This window comes from Chinchilla lanigera, unplaced genomic scaffold (genome assembly GCF_000276665.1).
Source record: "Chinchilla lanigera isolate Chin_1 unplaced genomic scaffold, ChiLan1.0 scaffold00082, whole genome shotgun sequence".
Taxonomy (NCBI): Eukaryota; Metazoa; Chordata; class Mammalia; order Rodentia; family Chinchillidae; genus Chinchilla; species Chinchilla lanigera.
The window spans coordinates 8,229,922-8,255,116 of record NW_004955483.1 but is presented as its reverse complement, the minus strand read 5'-3'; the positions used below and the strand labels follow the sequence as shown (position 1 = coordinate 8,255,116).

At 41.0% G+C, this 25,195-nt stretch overlaps 1 protein-coding gene across 3 annotated transcripts in view; it reads right to left on the bottom strand.

Moving 5' to 3' along the window:
• Kif13a (kinesin family member 13A) overlaps nt 1-25,195 on the bottom strand; it is a 175,132-nt gene that overhangs the window by 111,529 nt on the left and 38,408 nt on the right. For all 3 annotated transcript variants that reach the window (XM_013503818.1, XM_013503819.1, XM_005403395.2), the window contains exon 3: nt 6,888-6,900. In XM_013503818.1, the coding sequence (XP_013359272.1) occupies nt 6,888-6,900 (13 nt within the window). The remainder of the gene's footprint in view (nt 1-6,887; nt 6,901-25,195) is intronic.

Below are 25,195 nucleotides of genomic sequence, written 5' to 3'. Positions count from 1 at the left end.
AAAAAAAAAAAAAAAAAAAATCCAATATATCCAAAATATTTTCTTGCATTCTCTTTGTTACCCCGAATTATGTTTTAGAAATCGGGTGTGTAGTTTACACTTCATCTCAACTCATCCCAGCCATGTTTTGCACACTCATAAAGTAAGTAGCTAAACGGCTACTGTATTTAACAGTGCTGCTGGTCTAGAATTTTTCTCAAGATCCAATGCTTGTCTTACAAATTCACAACAGCAAAACAGAGGAGGCAAGAGAAAATGAAGGCAGTCACAGGTTGGAAAACACCTCAGGTAGCAAAGGTGTACATAAGTTTCCTCTTCTTTCTGAGCAATTCCTTAAAGTTAGTATTTGCTATACAGCAATGTACTTCTTTAAAGACTATGGCCTTCAAGAAGTACCAGCTAGGGATGGGAGTGTAGCTCAATGGTAGAGCGCTTGCCTCGCACCACAAGGCCCTGGGTTTCATTCCTAGCACCACAGGAAGAAAAAACTTTTTTTTCTTTTGCTATAATGCTATCAATTTCTTCAGCTCACGGTTTTTGCCAACACATTTATATACACAGAAGTGGGACTGAAAACCTTGACGTTCAATTTAATTCACAAGATCAAATTATTCACATAAATCATACACTAAATTGAAAGACATTAAATACAACAATCATGAGTTTAAAACAAGTAAACTAAGTAAAACAGCATATGACCCTAAACAAAATGATTTTGCAAATATTTACATTTTCCCCCAACTCCTTCTTTCCCCCTAAATTTGTCTTATATAGTCCAACAAACAGAATAATCCCTTTCCTTCCTCTGTATTATTTACTGTCAAGATCCAAAGTTTATCAGCAGGCCGCTAAACTAACAAGCAATTTACCCCCTTTAACCTGTTTCCAATCTGTCTAAAACTGAAACTTTGTACTGGAAACTGCAGTCATACTGAGAGGGAAGGACACTTCCACTCTGAGAATTGTATGACAAAGGCGCTTCTCTCTTTTTTAACTACATAAGAGGTATATAGCAGGGGTCTTCATATTTGTCCAAAATCTTATTTTTCTTCATTAGAGAAATAGAACTTTCCACTATAAATTCTGCGTAATACACAACTGGTGAAAGAATTAAAAGGTATGCACAGAGTCTACGGCAGTGATGGCAAACCTTTCAGAACTTTCAGTGATACAAAGAGTCTGCTGTGGCAGGCATGCCACAGGCTCACCACCCCTGGTCTATGCTGAAATAAAAGTTTCTCCACTTAGGAGCACCACTTTATAAAATATGGCACTTATCAAAGGAAACATCCAAAGATATGGTACAAAGCAATCTATACAGATATAACATTTCCCTTTCTATTGTTATGCCCCATTACACATGCCATATAAAAAACTGAAAATAACTTTTAAGAATATCTTCATTATGTTCTTGCCCTAATACAACACTTAGGGAAAAAGAATTTAGGTAAAACAGACAATCATGGCTGGGGATATAGCTCAACAGTATATTGCCTGCCTGGCAAGCATGAGATCCTGAGTTCAATTTTTGGTACCAAAAAAAAGAAAAAGAAAAAGAAAAAGAAACCCAATTTGGAGAGAGGTACAGGAACTCTCAACCCTAACCACAGCAGCAGCAGCAGCAGCAGCAGCAACAGCAGCATTTATGGGAGCCTGGGTTCTCAGTAAATTGGCTCTTCCTCCTCTCCCCACTGCCCCAGGCAGCATGATTTCCCTGTCTCCTAGTCCCTGACTCTCTTTCCCTTTGACAAACCCTCCCCTCCTCCTAATTAGCACTCCTATCCTAGATAGTTCTTATGCACAATGCTTACTGGTAACAGAAACTGCAAACCACAGCTCAATGATTATTATAATAATTATTTACCATTATTATATAATTAGACATAACTTCAGCAACTGCCCAAACACCAGCTATGTCAATAAATATTCCTTGGGGGGCTGGGGATTTAGCTCAGCAGCAAAAGCGCCTGCCTGGCAAGCGCAAGGTCGTGAGTTCGGTTCCCGGTACCGGAGAAAAACCAAAAAAAAAAAATATTCCTTGGAAAGAGTCAAAGTAATGACAAGAGAATTGGTCCTGAGGTCTGCAGTGCCCAGAGGCACTTTCCTGTCCAGCCAGGCCCGGGTGACATTTATAGAAGAGATCATTGGTAACATAGGCCAGCAAGGCACTTGGGCATTCCTGAGAAAAGAGTCATAGCAACAAGTTTCCTCTGGCTCAGTGGCTCTGTCCATTGGTGAGGGTGACTAACAATATATCCAGACTTGAATCTTTTTTTTGAGAGGGGGTCTGGCTGGATCCTGAACTCACTACATAGCCCAGGCTGGCATCAAACTTGTGGTGATCCTCCTGCTCAGCCTTCTGAGTGCTGGGAGTACAGGCATGCCCCACCACGCCCCGTGTTTGAATCTTCTTTGTTCTCAACTGGTGTGTGTCCTTTTGTTCCAGCCAGTCTCTTTTCCTCTCTTGTCCTGTGGCCTCTCCTGTCCTTTCCTTTTCCCACTTTGTCCATAGTCATTGTGTCACAAAGGTCTTTGGCGACTCGTTGCCTTTTAATATCTGTATAGTTTTGCCTATTTTGAAGTATCATATAGATTTATAGAACATGCAGCCTTTTCAAGATTGATTTCTTTCACTTAGCAATGTGTATTTAAGGTTTCTCTACGTCTTTTCACAGAAGGACAGCACAATTCTCTTATCACTCAATAATATGCATAGATATACTGGGTGTATTTAATTCACCAAAGGACATTTATGAACGAAGCTGCTATAAACACTTGTGTGCAGAATTCTGGGCAGATGTCAGTTTTCAACTTGTATGAGGGAGTAGAAACACTGATTGCTGGATCGTCTGGTAAGATTATAGGTAATTTTGTGAGAAGCTGGAGGCTGTCTTCTAGAACGGCTATCCCATTCATTATTTCTATCAGTGATGACAAAGCTTCTATTGCTCCACATCTTTACTAGCTGTGGTGCTGTCAAATTTTGGGGTTTTAGTCATTCTAACATTCTAACAGGTAGGGAGTAGTATTCCATTACTGTTTTAATGTGCAATGCTCTAATGACATGCCACTGACTACTTTATGTGCAATATTGCCCTCTGTGCACTTTCTTTGGTAAGATATCTCTTTAGATCTTTTCATTTTTTAATTTGTTTCTTACCACTGAGTATTAAGACTTCTTTGTATATTTTGGGTAAAGTCCCATATCAGGATTTAAAAATATTTTGTCGCAGTCTGTAGCTTGTCCTTCCACTCTCTTAACAATGTCTTTGGCAAAAGAGAAGTTTTCAGTTTTAATGAAGTTCCACTTATCAATGCTTTCTTTCAGGGATCATGCTTTTGGCAATGTCGCCTAAAAAGGTCACAACAACACCTAAATTTTCTCCCATGTAATCAACAGGTGCTATAGTTTTGCACTTTATGTCTAGACCGGTTATCCATTTTGAGTTAATTTTTGTGAAGGATGTTAGGACTCTGGTTTTTTGTCTTGTTTTTTGTTTGTAAAGGTGGATGTTCACACACACACACACACACACAAAGGTGTATGTTCAGTTATTCCAATGCCATCTGTCTCTTTTGTACTTCATTTCAAAATTTTCTAATTTATCTTCCAGTTATTTAATTCTCTTTTCAGTTGCATCCATTCTGCTGCTAAATCTTAAATTCTTGACTCGAGGTTTGGGTTTCTCAAATTGAAATTTCTACTGAGTTGTTTTTTCCATCTGTTTTGCCACTTTTTATAACTTCCAATTCTAATATTTTTCAATCTATAGTGTTTTACTTCCTTAAACACAGTTAAGTGTATTTCTTTTAAAGTTGTATCTACAACCTAATCTCTCAAGGAGTTAGGTTAACCTGTCTAATGTTCATCTCCTTTATATTGATAAAGGAGTACTACTCAACCATAAAACGCTAAGTTGGAGTCATCTGTAGGTAAATGGATGCCTGTTGAGATTGGAACACCAAGTGAAAAAATCAGACACAAATGTTAAATATCACATGATTTCTCTTATACAAGAAATCCAAGTATAGATAATTTGAAGAGCAAAACAAAAGACAAAGATCTTTTTGCAAATGGGAAGGGGATCTAGGATGAAGGAGAAGGGAAAGAGAGGAAGGGAAGGGGAAATAAAAAGGACTAAGATGTGATATCTGTGGGTATCAATTTTCCATGATGAATGTATTCATTATGTACTACACACATTTACTAATAAATATTATTTTAAAGTTTGCATCTAACAATTTGGACAGCTGTGAAATATTCATGATTCTGTTTCTATTTTTATTATTTTTGATGGTTCTTCCATAGGCAGCATTATCTTGTCATGTACCCTCTTTATTTTTGTGTGCTACACATGTTTTCTGTTTTTCTGCAGTGCTGGGAATAGAGCCCAGGGCTTTGTGCATCCTAGGCTGAGTACTCTATCACGAAGCCACATCCCCAGCCTTGGACGGTGTATTTTTAAAAGGTTTGTGGAAACTTTAAAGATTTAGGATTACATCTGCTTTCTGCCAGGTGTTTATGGGAACCAGTATTCTAGCATCACTTTGATCCAGTGTTACTACGTAAGGTTTCCTACATCTCACAAATGTCTTCCAACCCCCAGCAGTCTCTGTGAGGGCTGGTTTACTTCTGTTTCCCTTTTACACCTCACCTAAAGCTGGGTGCCAATCTACTTTGCCAATCCAAAGTACAAGGAGATTACCAAGGATTCTACCTCTGGCAGAACATAAACTATAACACTGTTGTTCCCTTGAATCCCAAAAAGCTCTCAGCAACGTTGCTTTGCCTTTACCTGTTTATTCCTAAATGGCATATTCCAAAGCAGTAGGTTAACTTCTCTAAATGCTCACTTGCTTTTAGATCTTGATCTAGCAGTTGCTCACTAAACTTGGTATATCTCCCATGCGTCAAAGCACATATTTTAATAATCAGCCTGCCCAGTCCTAGCTGTCCTTTGTAGAAAAGGTGGCACTGGTGATCTAATTTGCCATTTCTGACTGCAGAAAGGTGGCACTGGTGATCTAATTTGCCATTTCTGACTGCAGAAATCAGAAAATACATTTTCATCCCATATATTTCACATATGTTTACCTCTGTGGTCTTTAACACAACTGATTTTATATTACATTGTGCATGTACCCGCTAGCCCACCCCCCATCAGAAGGACTAGGCCTAATCCATGCATCGTTTGTATCAGTTGTTAAACTGAATCACACTATCTTTTCTGATGCTTTCGTATGAACAAAGAAAAACTGTTTATGAGTTGGGGTCCTGTTATAAATTTAAGACCAGGCTGGTCTTACATTTATAGGCTCAAGTGTTCCAAAGTTCTGGGACTACAGGCACGTACCCCAGCACCTAGCTAAAAAATTCACTCTTCTGTAATCATTAAAAGTTTCTTTTTTTCTTCCATCATTTTCAATATTTACAGTTTCTACAAGGAAAGTCCTGTATCTACTTGTGTCTTTTTAAATCTTATTCTCTATTTGCACTACTTATTTGAATTCAAGATGATCTTTATTCTTTCCAGATGTGCCTTATTATGTGTATATTATAGACATAAAATGTGTATTAATGTTAAATATTTAAGAAATATATTTTAACATGGTGATTTCACATAAATTTTACTTTGAAAATTTCATGATACTTCTTACGCATTATCAACAGGACACTTAGCAAAACCAAGGGCTATATATTCAGGCTAGAAAGTAACGATTGTTTAAAACGTTTTTGTGTTTCTCAATTTCAGTACTTTCTTTCACTACGAAGCCACCTGTGGATTGTTCAGTATTTCAGTGCCTCTTTCTATGAGGAAAGAAGTAAATATATCACAAAACTGACAGTATGCTTGGAAGCTTCTGGGAATAAGTAGCAGGAGAAAGAAGAGTTAGATAAAGGAGATTCAGATCTTCCAGGAGCAGGGAAATTTTCTAATGATGCTTTCAGTAACTATAAAACATGAAATGGCATTTTTGTGGGTTTGCATAATCCAAGAACTAAGTTAGATTTTTCTGTATAAACCCAGGGAAAAGTAAGCCTTGTCTATTCCAGATTCCATACCCTCACCCAACATGTCTTAGATTCTGAATGGATAATATAGCATAGGTATGTATGACCTCTGCTAATCCCATCTTAGGAACCATGGCTATAATCAGCATCACTGGCCAGGGCACGGCCAAATGTCTTATTATTTTTGATATTAAGCATTCCTCGGATATTCCATAAAATGTCCACTGGTAACAAAATCGATCTTTAATCATGTCACAGATCCCTTACTTCTTACCTCTCCCCCACCTCTCCCCCATCTGTTCTCTAACTTTTGGGCTTCCCCAATGGTAAACACAACATCAAAAGTTGGCCAGAGCAGTGAGGGGACAATTCCACACAGCAGACATTGTGATTGGCTAGGATCTCTGATGGAACATATAGAACTGATGGACAGTGGGATCTCTACCTAAAAGTGGAAAACCTTTCCAAAGATACTGAGTCTTCTTAGCAGGCACAGAGAAAGACAGTTTGTGCAACCTATAATCACAGTGGCCACACTCATTCTGGGATGTTACTGGTGGTGCCCTCTTGCCCTCTAGGGTGGTCACACCCCACTCACTCAGCCTGAGAACAAGGAGGTGCCCTTTGTCTTGCTGAACCTCCTCTCATTACCAAGAAAGCAGAAACAATCAACCAACGTGTGTCTGGGGATCAGCGAATATTTTAAGAAGGAAATAATATGAGAAAGTGCTTTGTAATTGCAGTGTGACATTCTAATTTTATATTACTAGTAACATGAATTGTCTGTAGTTTGAGTTTTAAATTAGAATGCCATCTTTCTCCCTAAAGAGACAGGTGTTATGCACGGGTTGCTGTGCTCCATGTCACTGCTTACCTTGGGAGGTTTCCTTATGATGGGAAAAAAAGTCCAGCAGTAGAGATACAGATGGTCAACATAGCAGCCACATCCGAAGGAAACAATGAAAGAAAAAAAAACAAGGTAAATTTAGCACCTCGGAGACACATCTGAAAGATAACTCTACTTCACAATGATCAAAAGCCAAATTCAAACATGTATTTCTGCCAGAAGGGAACAACTTTCATATTTGTTCAAAAACATAGTATACACATAATGAAGTTCTGTCCTGGTGTAACAGTTTCATGATGGGGTAATCACCTGTTAATACATGTTAACAGAGTGAATCTAGTCAATCAGAGAGAGATTTTTAGTGATTCCAAAAAATGGCAATGGAAGACCATGAAGATAAAGAAGTAATAGTCATTACTGACCAAAATGATGGTCAAATGTTTTAAAATCAATTGTCATATCTGAATTTTCCTAAATTGGTGATGATATACATGCACATTTTCTTTTAATAAATATATCAAATATTTCAAACTTTTCTTTTGGTAACTATATATACCCTAATATATATGAATTTTCCTCATTTGAAAAGCATGCTTCCAGATGATAACTTTCACCTATTTAAACCTTAAACAGACTTCCCCTCCTTTATCACTAAGCACACACGTATTTTTCACATAATGTTCATGTTTACATGCGAATTACTCAGAAATGACCGAAATTTCTGAGAAATGTCTGGAGAAAATTTTCTAGAGAAAACTCTGAAAAGGAAAAAAGTCTTGGAAGTACTAAAATATTAGATTGATTTGCTTTGTAAATATTTTCTTCATCGGGCAGGGATATAGCTCAGTGGCATAGCACCTGCCTGGCTAGCACAAGGTCCTGAGTTTAATTTCTGGCACCAAAAAAAAACCTGTTTTTTCTTCATGTACAAAATTCAGAAATTGAATTTTGACTTCTAAGGTATGTAGATCCCATGACAGTTCTTGGATTTCCTGATATAGTCGTTCTTGGTCAACTACTGATACTATCAATTCATAAACTGTAGAATTACTGTGAATGAGAAATGGAGAGTTTTCCCTGTGGCTTTCATCTGTCTTCACAGGGGACAGAAACACGGGGAAAACAGATTTTCTAGGGCAGAAGGCACGCAAATCAACAGACACCGACAAAAATAGCCCTGTGTCTTCTCTCCATCATGAGACTGAACAATCTTCACAGAGCTCTGAATGGACCTAAACAAAATCCAGAGCTTGGCAGCTGGGAAAGAACGTCCACTGATTACACAGTCAGGTGGACAATTCTACACTTCTACATGCAGGCAAAGAAAACCATGCAATTCCTATGATGGTGAAACTGAAACATCATTTTCTTGGAATTCCATGAATTAGCTAAAAAGAAATGAGCCTTTATGCCTGTGTTGTTACCTCAGATGGGCACAAAAGGAATGTAATGTTTGTCATCTGGTTTCTGTCTAAAATAACTGGTATCTCTGGCTACAATCAGGCAAGTTTCAACATACCAGTGTGTCTACCCATTAAAACAAGACAAACATTTATAGATGTTATAATAAAAGTGCACGAGTGTTTTTAATTCTAAGAAAGTCGTGGATTCCCATTCTCTGCACGAAGTTTGAGGTTTGTGCCAAGAAACCTTCCTAAAGTGGAACGCTACTCTGGAAGGCATCTGTTCCAAGCAGGTAGAATAATGAAAACTTTATGCACTAAGCCTTCCCTTATTTTATTTTATTTTTAAAAGCCATTTAAATTGCTACTTTATTTAACAAAGGAAAGTCAACTGGATTAGAAAGAGGCAATTAAAGGAAGCAGCAAGCCCCAGGCTAACAAAATAGAGTCATCCCTCGATATCCATAGAGGATTGATACTACAATTCAAGGACACTCCAGTCCTTTATATAAAATGGTGTATTTGCATATAAGCTATGAACATTCTCCTGTACACTCAAAATTATCTCCAGATTACCTAATACAATCTAATGTTATGTAAATAGCTATGTTTTATTGTTTGGAGAATAATGACCAGGGGAAAGTCTGTATGTTGAATACAGGTACATTTTTGTCTGCAGTTGGTTGAATGAAGATGTGGAATCCACAGATATAAAGGGTCAAATGTGTAGTTTCCCATCTAAGCTATGTTAAACCAAGTAACCCAACAGGGGTGGAACCAGCTAAGGAGAATCCTGGGGACCTCCCCAGAGTTAGCATTAGCATCCTTCACACCAGTCACACAATACTGACCAGTAGCAGTAAAGAGCCAGAACAATCTGGTAGCTGCTAGTGGTGCGCTTACCACCTTAGCTGTCTAATAATAAACTTATCCTTTCTTCATTAACATCCATTCCAGTAAGATTCCTTTTAATTCTTCCCAGAAAACTAATCCTACTTCAGATTTGTAAGTACTTTAAAAGTATATTCTAGGCTGGGTGTGGTAGCACACACGTGTAATCCCAGCACTTGGGAGGCTGAGACAGGAGTATGGCTGTGAGTTCAAGGTCAACCTGGGCTACAAAGTGAGTTCAAGGCCAGCCTGAACTGCACAGCAAAACCCTGTCTCAAAAAGAATGAAAAAAAAAAAAAAAAGTATATTCTTTTCCCTTAGATAGCATATTATATGGGACACTGATATAATCTTGCTACCTTCTGGTGTTTTGACTAAGGACAAATGAATGGAGGCTACAGTAGGGAAAAGGGAAGCCACCAAACCCATTTTCTGCTATCCCAATTATTCCTTATGCTACAGAGAACCAGGATCCTTGCTACAGAAGAAAAAGACATTCAGCGTATCACAGCTGCTCTTTATTAACTGGAAAACCTTTCTTGAGGTTTTAGGTGATAGACAGCTAAGTTACCCCAATCCAGGACCACAGTGTACTGCCCAAGTCCCTGGATGCCGTATGTCATTCTTGGATAGTTGTGAATAAAATTATTTCTAATATGAGTGAGTAATTGTGACAGTATAATCAGATACAGTATGCTACCCTTTGGGGAAAAACGCACTTGATATGACGAGGTAAAAATAAAAGATTTCATACATATATGCAAATAAACATAACTTGAAGGAAGACCAGCAGGCTGAGATGGCTCCAGTGCTCTGGGCTCCTACATCCGCAGAAGGACACAAATGCAGGCTAACTGAGCATCAGCTCAGGAACTTCCCACTAGGGCAGTTCAAATATGGCAGCTGCTCAAACTTTAACCAATCAAATCATTTCCCTGTTCTGCCTCCAAGCCCACCCTGTAAAGACTTTCCCTTCACATTTCTTTGGTGGAGCCTGAATCACTTTCCATTTGGAGCCTTTGGATTCATGAATCATTCTCTGTATGAATCAACTTTTAAACTTGTAATGTGCCAAAGTTTATCTTTTAACAATATGGAAAAGGATTAATATGGGTGAATAACATGAACATCTGTCAGACTCAATATCATTAACATTAAATACCGTCATCCACCACATAATGATATTTAGGTCAAAAACAGACCCAAAGATGACACTGGTCCCATAAGATTATATCACACAGTGACACTGTCATCGCTAGAGTTTGTGCAGGCACAGTCTATTATGTCCAAACAATGGTATCCCCCAATCATGCATCTCTCAGAATGACAAATACCTCAGCACATTTCCTGTTGTTAAGCAATGCATGCCTCTGTGGAGTTTTAAAGTTATGGCCCTTTGTTGATCGCATCGGTCGAAGCCTTGTCCTTATCGCTGAGATACCTGTGTGGATCCATTACATAAAGAGGCAACATTTCTGCTAAACAAATATCTAGTGAACTAAACAAAACACACATCTTCTAAACAGCTCACACAGACCCCAAGACACAGGGCTTGGTTGCCGACTCTGCAGCACACAGAACACTGCACAGACACCTGGTTAAAAGTGTGTTTCAGCAGGCCATTCTCCACTGCCTATTCTCTCAATCACCCTCCAAAAAGGCCTTAACTAAGTGACTCTCTGTATGTGTTGCCATATTTTTCTGCCTGCTGAAAAGAAATAAATTGAACACAATCTGATATTTTAAAAGCCAGCATGGTCCTAATGTTTCTGTGCCTCAGGATCTGGAGAGAAAATAAGAAGGTGCAGTTGTAGGGCCAAGGATATAGCTCAGTGGCATAAGCGCCTGCCTGGCAAGCGCAAGGTCCTGAGCTCCATTCCTGGTACCAAAAAAAAAAAAAAAAAAAAGGTGCTGTTGTAAACTAGTACTATTTTTATAAACACTGAAGCTTCTCTCCCCTCCCAGGACAAGCACGTATTTACACCATGCACATTTACTACACAACTTGTGCAATTTACATGCTTCTGTCCTCTTCTGCCTCCCAGATCTGCCGGACCACTTTTGTTCTCTCTTCAGACAGTCAGTTCAGGCCAAGCCTGGGGGCACACAACAAACTCCAGCACTCAAGAGGCTGAGGCAGGAGAATTACCGTGAGTTCAAGGTCAGCATGAACTACATAACAAGACCCTGCCTTAAAAAAAAAAAGGACCCAGTTCAATGCTCAAACCTGTCAGTTCCTCACCAACTGTGTGAGCCTGCCTTGGTCTTCTCTATCTGTAACACCCCAGGATTCCTATGGTCAAAAACCAGCCTTGTACTTGCTGGTATGCAAAACATTCTATAGTCAGCAGTGACTCTGTCTGCACTGTCCTGTATCTTTATATTTTAAGTCCCTTGAAAACCAAGGCCCATGCCACATGTTACCTTCATAATCCCGGTCCTTTATCGTACCATTTCATGTAGGGCTCAGCACATTACCAGAACTCAGAAAGAATTTTTACCTTAGTGAATTAACCATGATCCAGATGTGAGTACTGACTTAGATCACCACCAAAAGCCCACAATTTAGGGGTGAGATTGCCTGCATTTAATAGCTGTAAAGTGCTTAGCATGCACAAATCCTTGGGTTTAATCCCCAGCCATCCCCAAAGTTTCATAATTTGTCCAAAAACAGACTATTTCTGATTATTTATTTAAAAACAACGTTTGTCTAGACCACCACTTTAAACAGTGGGAGTTCAATGGGATGGTAACAAAGGTTAAGCTGCAGAAAAAACTTCTGAGGTCAACTCAATTGAGAAATGCACTAAGCCTAGTGAAACAGAGGTTACTTGATGGCAGCAGTTTTCAGACATTCGTCATGCTGACCACTGTGTATTGTTAATCTCGCTGCATGTTCAACACAGCAGTCCAATAACAGTATTTCCAGACCTATCTGACCACAGGTTTCTCTGGGAAAAACACCTGGGTGCATACTTTGAGGAACACTGATTTGGATAAGTAACAAAAAAGTTTTTTCATGGACACAGTGGGATTTCCAGTCTGTCAAAACATTTTCTGCAATTACAGATGTGTCTGTCACCTTAATAAGAGAAGCAATAAAATTCAACAATAAGAGCCGGGCATGGTGGTGCACGCCTATAATCCCAGCACTCCGGAGGCTGAGGCAGGAGGATCGTTGTGAATTCAAGACCAGCCTCTGCTATGAAGTAAGCTCAAGGCCAGCCTGAACTGCATAGCAAGACCCTGTCTCAAAAACATCAAAAAAAAAATTTTTTTTTCCACAATAAGTAATTAACAGCAGTGTTACAGTTCTCACTAGAGGGCTGGGGATATAGCTCAGCGGCACAAGTACCTGCCTGGCAAGTGCAAGGTCCTGAGTTCGACTGTTCCATATTTGTTCGATTCCCGGTACCAAAAAAAACATAAAAATTCTCACTAGAGGTTTTCTAATCAAGTTTCATAAATTAAGTTCAGTATTTTAAAACTCTGATTATCCTCCCTCAAAAATGTTACAGATGTAATTGTTTGTGTGATACAATAAAATTCAAGTTTTAAATATCAGTACATTTTTTTTTCTGCACCTGCCCACAATCTGGGTGACACCCAGCAAGAATTAAGGTTTTTTTTTTTTTTTTGACCTGGAAATTGAACTCAGGGCGCCTTGTGCTTGCTGGGCAGGCGCTGTGCCACTGAGCTATATTGCCGGCCTCAAGACTCAAGTTTTAATGATCCAGGACTCAGCTCTCCACTGACTAAGTGGTGAAACCCAGAAGGTAACCCTGTGCTTGGACCTGACCACCCTTGTGGGATGTGCCCAATGCCTTGTAATTTATCTTGAAGAACAGTTATGAATAGATTCAATCAACCTGTGAGTCACCAACCTCTCCTAACAGCATATCCTTTTCCATGTGACACTAGTAATTGATAAAAATGTTGGCTAAACAGCTTTTAAATTTAAAAAAAAAAAAAATCATGTCAATCAAGTTAAACCTAAACACCTGTAATCCCAGTGCTCTGTAAATTCAAGTCCCATCTGGGCAACTTAGCAAGATCCTGTCTCAAAATAAAAAATAAAAAGGAGCTGGGGATGTAGCTCAGTATGGAAGTGTTGGGTTCAACCCCCAGTCCTGCAATCAATCAATCAATCAATCAATCAATAAAATTTAAATCTAAATCTAAAATAGAAAGCTTTCCTTTGTGACTAAGGTTTTATCATCTGATAAAGTGATGGGAGATTATTCAGAAACCACAAGTTCTGCTTCTGGGGAAGAAATCCAAGCCAAATTCTAGTTCCCTACTTGGACCCAGCGCAGCTGCACTTGGGATGCCTCACAGTGCAGCTGGTACCGCCACACTCCCACTGTCCTTTAAGCATTTATCAGCACACAGCAGAAACCTGCTACATCCTACTGGAAAAGTCATGTGAACTGTCACTTCCCATTTCCTTCTATGGGATACGCTCTCTTTTGGGTTTGAATATACCTGTACATTCAAGTTGCCTTTTTCCTAGTTGTGAATTCATATTTGCTTTACTATACGTCTTACAGTGAGTGTACACACTGCTGGGAGAAAGGATCCCATGAAAATAAGTGAGCCTTCCAGCACCGAGGAAAGGATGCTGTGTGTTGGGGCATTCCGTCCATCCAGCCACCAACTCCGCGCAGAGAAACCCAGCACAGACACTGGTGCCAACGATAAGGACATGTAGAAGAATTTGTTGAAAACTCAATTCCTGCAGTTTCTCCTTTTCAGATCTCTTCTACACTTCAGACTTCCTAGCACCACCCCAACACCTTGTAGTTTCACAGTAAGCTGAGCCTGGCCCCAAGGTGGGTTTCTGTGGTAATACTTCATACACAGTGGGCACTCGGTAATTCAGTTTTTTCTTTCTCAGTGAAACAACTTTCAGATTTGAAAACAATCCGGCAGTGACTGTGTACACCTCCAATACTGCTTGCTCTCACAGCCCTGGAGCAACATGGAACTGTGCAACATGGAACTGGAGCCTGGGCTGCAGTGAGCAAGCGGAAGGAAGCATCAGGCGCGGAAGGGCATGTGCAGAAGGGAGCCGGGTGAGCACGGGGGAGAGGATTCAGGATCAACCCAGGGAGCAGGGACCGACTCAGCCAGTCAGGGACAGCCCCCTGGAACTGAAGGAAGATCCACAGGGACTTGGATGGTCAGAGGCACAAAACTAGACTGAAAAAAAGGGCGGAAAACCCACCTTCACCCCAGATGAAATCTGTACACACTAGAGCACAGCCTAAGGACTACTGGCAGACCACACATGGTCACTGGGTCCTAAGGAAGATGAGAATCTCCCCCAGGGTACTGGGTGCACTCTTGCTGGTAAAAATGCCACAATGCCTACCCTGCATGCACACACATGCACGCACACACACACACATCTATTAGTATCAGGCCCTGACTGACTGGAAGTAAAAAGGACACAGTCTACCACAGATTTTTCTAGAAGCACTGAGTTCAACATGCTCTTTCTTTCTTTCTTTTTTTGTTTTTGAGACAGGGTCTTGCTATGTTGCCCAGGCTGGCCTTGAACTCACAGCAATCCTCCTGCCTCGGCCTCCCGGAGTGCTGGGGTTACAGGCATGCACCACCACACCTCGCCTCAAGGATATTTTCTACTCTATAAAATGTTCAGACTAGAAAACTTACCTCAAGTATCTATTACTGAATGCTGAAATAAGTTAAATAATTTTATTTTTTCAATTGCTTTTAAACTACACTACTTATAGTGACCCTTGTTTTTCACTAAAAAGGTGATGCCTTCTCCTCTCAAAGTGTTTTTTAATATTGCTGCCCAGATGCTGAGTCAAAATACTACAGAATAAATTTTCATTTCTGTGTAATCAATTGGTTAATAATGATTACAATAAACCAGGTGTAGAGGTGCATGCCTGTAACTCCAGCACTGAGGCAGGAGTAGCACAAGTTTGAACCCAGCCCTGGCCACTTAGCAACTTAGTGAGACTCTGCCTCAAAATTTAAAAATACAAAAAAGCTGGGGATACAAGTGAGTATGAAGGCCTTGGGTTTAATTCCCTATTTTTTTAAAGATTATAATAAAATGCAAAATTTGAGATGAATACATGACTATGACTACTAATTTCACATAATGATGTTCATGAGGTCTATATATGTGCTGTGTTTCTAAAACCAGAATGTACACACAAAGCAAACAGGACTTTGTGCAGCCAGGGGTGGTGGTGCATGCCTGTAATCCAAGCACTTGGGAGACTGAGGCAGGAGGATCACCATGAATTCAAGGCTAGCCTGAGCCACTCAGTGAGTCCAAGGCCATCCTGAACTACATAACAAGACCCTGTCACAAACAAAACTTTCTGCAAACTGTATGATGTAATTACTAACCATCAATAATGGCCTCTCTGCCTATTTTCCAGAAACTATCAAGAACAACCCCACATCATCCCCCCAGCTAACACTACTGCCAGCTCCTGTATGCACTCAGGCCTTCCTGAGCTCCTGCTCATCACCATGACTGCAGTTCCCTGCTGAGGGAGCCTGCGGAGAACTCATACCAGGTGAAGCAAAACAATTAAGCAGAGAAAACACGGCTCTTGTGTAACTTTCTTGGCACATCTTCAAAGTACCACCCGGGAGGCTTGCTGAACACTGCGGCACGGAGCACCAACTGAGAGGTCAAAGTTAAGAGGGAAGCACCTCTGTAAAGTGCTTTCAGTTCTCAGAAGAAAAGAGGTACACACTGATGTCATCCTCGGTATAAAATACACCGTGGTCTGTCTGCTCTACACGACACTTGTTGGTGTACCTTTGGAAGGGGTCATGTATTTTAACTATCTGGTTTCACTTTTATTTCCTAGATCACTTTTCCACTTATGTGAGATCTTATAGTGTTATACCACTTTGCTTATGATATAGTAACAATAAAATATTTGACTTTTGCCAGGCATGGTGGCACACACCTGTAATCCCAGCACCTAGGAGGCTGAGGTAGAAGGATCATTGTGAGTTTGAGGCCAGCCTGGGCTATAAAGTGAGCACAAGGCCAGCCTCAAATGGAAAGCGAGACCCTGTCTCAAAAAGACAAAAGTAAATAAATAAAAATAAAACACTACTAAATAAAAAAAAATTGACTTTTCTACATTAGAGTCGAACCAAACATTAACAGCTTCTCAAAAGCCAAATGTCGTCTTAGGTCCTAGCGAAGACACACACTTGCTTCTTCGTGACAGCCAGTCCAGCATGACGGTCACAAGAGGGACGCAGAAGCCGGACTGCCTGCTTCCACTCCTGCCTCACCGCGATGTAGAAATGTCAGTGGGGACAGGGTATTTAAGTGCTCCAAGCCTCAGTCCCTTTACCCATCACTAAGTGTTACCTGTAGAGTTAAGTGAAGTAACACATGTCACTCACTTTCAAGGGTGCAGAGTAACACCTGTTTGTCTCACCTACCCACCACTCCTCTCCACCTGTCACAGAAACCCCAGCTGCTGCTTGGGACAGATGCTCACGGACTTTGACAGACCATGGGACCTGCCGCGGGAGAGCATGGAACCAAGAGAACCCCAACTCTGCAGCACTTCACTTCACTCACTCACCTGTGCACAACTATCTAGTTTCTAAGTCACACTGCGTCAAGTTGCCTGGGCAGAAAGTGACGTTTACCACGATTCAGGAGGCATGCCGACTGGGTGGGATGTCTTTTCTCATCCCTCCTCCCAGTGCAGAGCTGAGAGCTGGGAGCTGGGAATGAGTCTCCCAATGACGTATCTGTGACAAACACCCGTGTGCTACAAGGTTATTCTCTAGGTTAGAAAGTACAAGCTTAAAAAAATTTCATTGTGGACAGCAAAAGAGGTATAGAAACAGTTAGATTCTAAGCCTAGATGTACTGAAAGGTAGTTAAGAAAGGAACCACAGGTCCATTCTCAATTATATCCAACCTCACTTTAGGAAAAAATAAATGGCTAGGTAACACAGGGACCTGCCCTCACGTGAATGAAACCTCACTGCGGATATGACCTCCCTCTGGTGCCTGTCACCTTCCCAGAGCAGAATCCCCAAGGAAGCAAGTCTGAGAGCAGTTCATGAAGGTTTAGGATTGCTAAAAGAAGACTTCAAATTTTTCTTCCCATTATGCTCCAAACTGTGTAGGGCCAGCTGCTATGCCCAAATCATTTATTTCCTTCATACTACTTCTGAGCATTTTATTTGCACATACAACTTATGTGGTTAAAAGCAAACACACATCTTTTATCCACTGACAAACACAAACCCAATGACAGCCATTATGGTGGGTTACTTCAGAACGACACGGTCCCTTAAAAGCTGTACAGGAGACCCAGTATTTGTGCAAGATGGACAGTCACAACAGGAGATCCAAGTAAGCTGACAGGTAAAGGGCATTCTTCGGTCTAAGTGAGGGCGGTGTATGAACAAGGGACAGTACACTCAGGAGCTTCCCCTTCTGATATGACCCTCAGTGTTATCTGCACACAGGCAACAGTAGGATACATCAGCAACTTCATTCTCACCTTCAAAGGGCACCAAGAGCAGGGCACCGTGGTACATGCCTCTAATCCCAGCCACTCAGCAGGCTGAGGCAGGAGGATTATGAGTTTGAGGCCAGCCTTAGGAATTTAACAAACTGTTTCAAAACAATAGGGCTTGGGATATATATAGCTCAGTGGTGAAGTGCCGTTGTGTTCAATCCCCAATACCACTACCACTTAAAAAAAAAAAAGAGAGTTTCAAGCTAGATACTCAGGGCCACCCGAGACTGAGTTATATCTCCATGGTGCAGAGAACTCTTCTCATATATTCTGTGCCTGTGACTAGGAGGTGGAGTGAAGAGAAAACTCACATTACTGAGCATATTCTGTGCATTACACATGGTGTCTGACACCTCACCCACCAATCCCCACTGCAACATGAGGTAAAAATCACCCCATTTCTAAGATGTGTAAACTGGCCACAAGGCTAAGTGAATGTCAAAACTAGGATTAAAACCTTGTTCAGGATATTCTGGGTGTATTCTCTTACCCTACAGCTAACCTTGCACCCAGAGCAATCTATCTGAAATAAATTTATCATTTCCCTGCCTGAAGATCCTACGATAACTCCCTATTACACTTGTATAGATAACCTGGTGCCAGTTTTCATGGCATATGGTAAACACTGCTCCCCTTTTCCAGCTCCTTCCCATCTCCCACAGATTCATAAATCTGTCCCTATTTCCCAGTGGCACATGTCCCACTCTCTTGCCATCATGGCCGATTGGTTGTCTTTCTCCTTTACTCCATAGCAAGGGACACCAGGGGAGCAAGCAGGTCTGCTTCCTGCACTGCGTGGCCTTAGCTGCTCGGCGCACGTGGGCAGCACCTGGGGTGGTGAGAGGCACCCATCTCCCACGCTGCAGGAAGTACCCGGCAGGCAGAGGTTGGGTAATGCACATCCTGGGTTCTCCTAGGTTGGGTATGGCTCAGTTCTTGGGGTGCAGGGGAGGATAAATGATTACTGAATAAATAAACATATGCATTAAAATAATCTCCAAACTGCACAACCAAAGAGTGCTCTACGTGGCCATGTATGACAGGTCATGCTTGAAGGGCAACCTATTTTTATAATTAGGGACATTTATTTCACCACTGCAGAAAAGAGATGGCTTTATTTTGGTAACCACAGTTTGAAAGTCTTTTTAATAAGGATATGTTTACTGGTTATGCAGCAGCTCTTAGAGCAGCAGGTTATCAAGTGGGGAAGCCAGTTCCAGTTCCCCACTCTGGGCCTCAGTGGACATGTGCCAGATGAATGCAATGGACTGCATGTCCCCTGGGCTGCCTTCCTACAGGGGTGAGGTATCACTCAGAGAAGAAAGTATTCACACCCCAGGGCATTTGCACATGAAGCTCCTTCTGCCTGGACCACCTTCCCCTGCTCGCTCCCAGGGCACCACCTCTATCTCTACCACCCCACTTGTTATCACATGTATCACGTTACTCTGCTTCAGTTTCTTCACAGTGCCTTTCAGCATTTCAAACCATCTCATTTATTTATTTGCTTACATAGCTACAGATCTTGTTCCCTAAAGCCCCATAGTTAGAAGATCTCTTCCCAATGCCTACAACATTATCTGGCACTAAAGTTACCTAGCAAATATGTGCTAAATGAATGAAGTCCCTGTCTCATATTGGAAATATCAATGATGCTTCCCTACTCCACTCTTTGGGGTTTACGTGAGTATCAATCTAACATACAAGCAGTGGTGTGCTTTGTTTTATTTTGTTTTTTACAAATGTCTTATCATTGAAACGTGTTATGTGCATGTCAAACTCCCCACGATGAATGTAATCATTCTGTACTGAAAACATGGACTTGTAAAAATAAAAAACTTAAATAAATAAAGAAGCCTTATCAGTGAAAATATCAAACACACACAGAAAAAGAAGAGTGTCCCACAACAGCATAACACAAAATCTTCAAGGTCAGTTTTCAGTCTGTGGCCGGTCCTGCATAGTAGAGTATATTAAAGCTGCTGAAATAAGACTGCTAGAAAAATCCAAAACTCATGCTAGTGATTCACTTTCAGTTTAGAGAAAAAACTACAAATTTCCAAAGCGTTCATGTCGGTTTCACAGGGTGCTGGGAATAGTAACCACGCCTTTCCCAAGGATCTCAACCCTCCAGTACCCAGCAGTAAGAGCCCATGCTCACCAGAAACAGAAGTTCACAGCCTGCAGGGTCAGCCATCTCCACTGCAAGTGCTCAGAGCGGCTGCTTTGCCTGCCCGGGTTTGGTTACTCTGTTACCTAGTTTTCCCGCACATGGGCATGTGGGACAACCAGGAGCAGGGCTGTGAGGGAGGGCAGCAGCCAAGGGGCCTCCTGACAGCCCAACACTGGGACAGAGATGGAAGCCGGGAGCAGCCCAAGTTCCTGCAGCCTCCAGCCTCTGCTCATCCCAGTCGGGAGGAGATGGAAAAACAGTAAATGACCAGTGTTTCAAGGAGTAAGTACTGGTTACTGGAAAGATTAACTTATATTAAAATATGGGTGGGAAGACATGAGCAGCAGGTGGAAATGGGAAGACAGTTGTTTGGACTAGGAATTACTGGAGATAAAGATGCTAGACAATATTCATTTTCTCAGGATTGGGCTTCTCTGTCCTATATTTTAATATTCCCATCCAAAAAATACAGTTACATGCAGTTTTCACTTCCGTTTCAGTGTCTACTACAGGTCCAAGGTCAGGAGAGTGTACACGAGTGACCAACAGAAGCAAATACACTCCAACATGGTACAAGACAAAAAGGTGGGATCTAATACATCCACATCAGCAGGCCACAAGACTGTCAGATGCTTTCTCTTTAAAAACAACTAAAAATAAACCAGCATTCCTGGCCCCTTCATCTTTGCTCTCCCCACTTACCAAAAAGCAAGGCAGGGAGGGAGGAAAGGAAGAACAGTTCCCCCTACAAGCACCAGGATGGACAGTCATTTTCATCAGTGTTTTAGACACAAAATCTCTTGTTTGGAGACATTCACAAGAATGAAGTTTTGGTCTGGACCTTTTTCTTATTCTCTTATTTTTATAGGATGTAATTCCTAGGGCAGCAAATAGCCTTTAAAAGTTGAGGCCTTAATTCTTTTCATCCATTTACAAAACTACTTCTTCAACTTACTGTCAAAAGGTACAAGTAAAATATTGGCATAAATATTCTAAATCAAAAGTAAACTATAAATAAGCCTGTTCTTAAAGGTCACATTCTCTTAAGACAAATGGACACATCTTAAGGTACTAGAAAAACTCTACTGCATTTCTGAGGGGTAGACAGACGAAACCAATATAAACAATGGAAAATATATAAATGATACTTTTCCCAAAAACTGTTCTGGGGAGGATTATTGCAGCAATGTACGCTAAGAGTGGTAGGGAGGCAAGGTGGTCCTATGGTCAAATATGCCTTTGAACTCCCGCTTCAACCTGCCCCTCACTTAAATGCTCAGAAAGCATGATATGATAGTCTATCAAAGGCTCAAATAAGCTGATTCCACTTTATTTTACTCTACAGCCATTTCCCCCTATATGGTAAACATTAACATATTCAGTTGATAGGAACACCACACTTCAGGGGAAGCCAAACAAATCTCAAGTAATAATTATCACCTAATATAAGAGAATACACTCTCAGTCTCTATGAAGAAGGAAAAACATACTCAAAGACCTACTTCTAAAATGCCAGAGGACCATACCAACCATGCAAGTAACTCCTTCCGTGCAATCTTTCCAGAAGGCTTTTCTAAATTTGAAAATAAATGCAAACAGCTGAGCTTTTATTAGCACTATGGTCATTTCCATATTTTAAAATGATACAGTGGGTGTGTCCCTTCACTGGCCGCCTCAGGGAGCACACAATGGAACAGAACATCTGCCAATAACTAATGAGAAACAAGGTGGGGAGCGGAAGGGAGGAGGACGCCCTGGGAAAGCCCAGGGCAGGAAGAACAGAAGCTCTCAGTGTCTTCCTCTGCTCCGAAGACCAGCCTGCTTCTAGCTAAACCCTCGGGGCTCCAGGCTGGCCCCCATCTACCTAGCTAAAAATAACAATTATCAATGTTTGAGAAGCCCAGAAGGAATGATGACAAGAAAGGACTCATCTCTACAACTGTGCAGAAATAGGGCTTTACTTTTAGACCTGCGAGACTTAGGTCAAGAATTAACATTCCCTAGGGAAATCCAAAATATTCTCTTTTGTAGAAGGTCTATAGAAGAACTCTGGTAGTTCTGATAATGAAAGCAAATCACCTGGGACTCGCCAAACCCAACTCAAGGGATCTGACCATAAGGGAGTCAATTCTCTTGAAGCTTTACACGGTGGGCTGACTTGCAGAATTTAGAATTCCATCCTGTTTTCCAAAAACTAGTGAAAAACCAAATTCAGAGCATGGAAAGACAAACTGTGATACAGCCTGCACTGCAAGAACATATACCACAGTTCTACGCATCAAATGTGAATGAATCTTGAAAACTTAATGTTGAAAGAAGGAAGCAAGTCCTAGAATAATACGTCTAGTATGATTTCATTTACATAAGACTCATAAAAAGACCAAGACTAGAACAAATTGCTAGGGGCTTCAAGGTTCAGTGAAAAAATATTTCAACGAAAACACAAAGGAACAATGAACACAGAAGTCGGAAAAGTGAGGTAGGGTGGCTTCGTGTCCATGTTTCTCCTAAAGCACAATTCTGTTTCTTCGGCTGGATGAGAGTATGTGGGTGTTGGTTTCCATTAGTATTCTTTAAATGCACACATTTCACACTTTAATATACATATATCTCATAATTCTAAAAAGCTAGCGCTAATTCTGAAGTCTTTCAGAAACAAATTTTAAAAATAAAGTGGATGAGTCAGGAGACCTCATTGAGGAGAGATTCATCAGCCACACCAAGGTCAAGAATGCCCCTGGAATTCATAATTAAAACAGGAAATTCCATTGCATCTCCCCTGTTCCAAAGACCTGAAGGTTGCCAGGCAGGGATCCCTGGGTTGTTCTGGTGGTTGGTTGTCTACATTTTCTCTTGTGTGTGGAAGGGCACTATAAGGTGAGCTGGGTAGCCCTCACTTACAACCACTGCATTAAAGTGATACATTTCCAGAAGAAACACTTAAATATCAAAGGCCTGCACGAAGGCAGCAGACCAGACCTTCATGCTTTTCTACTCCAAGGGCCACGTAAAAGCTCCTTAACCTTTCCCCAACTCTCTCCAATCCTCACCCTTTGACCAGTGCCTGAGCTGGGAGGACACTACAAGTCTTTATTTCTCATCTGAGGTATTGAGGAGGACTCAACTCTCCAAAAATCGCTCCCTAAGATTCATCAGCTAAGAAGCCCCAGGACAAAAATAACGAGTATTTGCATAACAAGCCTTTTAAGATCAGATTTCTCTGGCCTGTTCTGCAGCAGCTACCTTAATATCCAATACATGGAGGTGCTCAAAAATCTGTAAGATATAATTCTAGAATTTAAAAATAATTTTTATTTGAAATTTGTTTTTAATAATCTCAGAATCTGCCAGGCATGGTGGTGCACACCTGTTATCCTAGCACTCGGGAGACTGAGGCAGAAGGATCACTGCAAGTTTGAAGCCAGCCTGGGCTACACAGTGAATCCAAGGCCAGCCTAGACTGCAAGGTGAGACCATGTCTCAAAACAAAACAAAACAATCTCAAAATACTGAATAATTGTATGTTAAAACTGTTAACATACCATGGGCAGACATGACAATTACACATTTGAGATCATGGTATTTTTTTAAGACACAGTAGTAGTAGAGGCAGGCCTTGAACTCACTATGTAGGCCAGGCTGGCCTCAAACCTGCAGTGATCCTCCTGCCTCAGCCTCCTGAGTGCTGGGATTATAGGCGTGTGGCATCACCACGCTTGGTTTCAGATAATAATTTTTTAACATAGTCAACAAAGTCATGTACTACACAGGTCCCAGGGACATATTTTTGATGTGGAATGTTCTACTCCCAATAAATACTAATTAGAGCTGCTTACTAGTTTGGAGATTTACAAACAACCCCTACTCTTGGACTTGAAATACTTGAAATAAGTTATACTGCTTCAGGTCTGCATGCTGTTAACTAAAAGTTCGATGTATTAAGTGTGTTTCACGTTCCCTCTGTCTGGTTGAAAAGCTCAAGTTTCTCCTTGGATTAACCAAATACACTGCAGGTTTTCTTATTTACTCAAGTAATGGGACTTGGCAGGTAAAATGAAATGTCTATAAACAATACATTTCTACTGAAAGCAGCCTCTCTAAAGATGGTGTAAGTGGTGGACTCAATATTCTTTTTTACTCAGCTCTTCCTTGCAAACAACAGAACGAGGACAAAGGGTAATGGGAAGGACAGCAATACGAGCTGAGAAGTGGAAAAAGAACTTAAAAGCAGGCTGTTAAAAAAAAAAAAAAAAAAGAACCAGGCTGCTAAATAGCAAAGTTTCCCTCTGTAAACAGAAATATACTTAGCACAATTATTGTTACATTCCAAGGGCTGGGAATGTAGCTCAGGGATAGAGTGCTTGCCTAGGGTGTGTGAGAGACCCTGGGTTCAATCCCCAGTACTACCATAGAAAATAAAACAATAAAAACCAGTACTATTATATTCCACGCATAGTTTCTCGGCCCTCTTACTGCTAATTGTTAAGCAGCTGTGAAACAAAGCTTAGCTGGTTCAGAAATGATAGCAACAGATTCCTGCAAAACCAGGTTAAGTGATGGTCCCTACCCCACATGTCATCTAATGCAGTTGTCTAAGAAGACAGGGGATAAATGTCTGCCTAGGAAAATGTACTGCCTTTCCAAAAAGCTCCATATCTGACTCAAATTAAATTCACTCCCTCCTCCAAATATATTCTCCGCAAGGAAAAAAAAAAAAAAAATCAACGAATGCTTCAAGTCCATTCATCATCTACCTGAGAAGAGAATGTTCAAAGTGGAGGAATCAACAATTGAAAAAACATGAAGGCAAATGCACGCTTGCAGATGGAGACATAAGAAACAGTGAATTGGGACCTCTTCCAGAGTTAGAGATAAGGGGATTCAAGGTGAAATAGGCAGGTAAAAGAGGAGACAATGAGAAAAATCCCAGTTTCTCCCTTGAGCAAGAGGAAGAATAGGAATGAATTTACTAAAATGGGAAAACTGTGGAAAGAGCTGGTTTGGTGGAAGAAATGTGGTTTTAAACGTGCTGAGACACCGATTAATCACGTACGTGAAGAAAGCACGCAGGTGGTCTAATACACAAGAGGTCGGGATAAAGGTAACGTGTCTGGCCGTGAACCTGGATGACCTTATTCTGTCTAGCATGGAGTGACCTGGTATGCCAACCAGCATTAAATAAACACAGAGGGTTTCTCCGCCACCATTTTGAAAAGGCTGGTCCACTGGGTGTTTCACAAGAGAAAGCAGACTTCTGGGACAATTAGCTCCGAGATTACATAAACATCAGCATCCCAAGAGCAGGAGCAA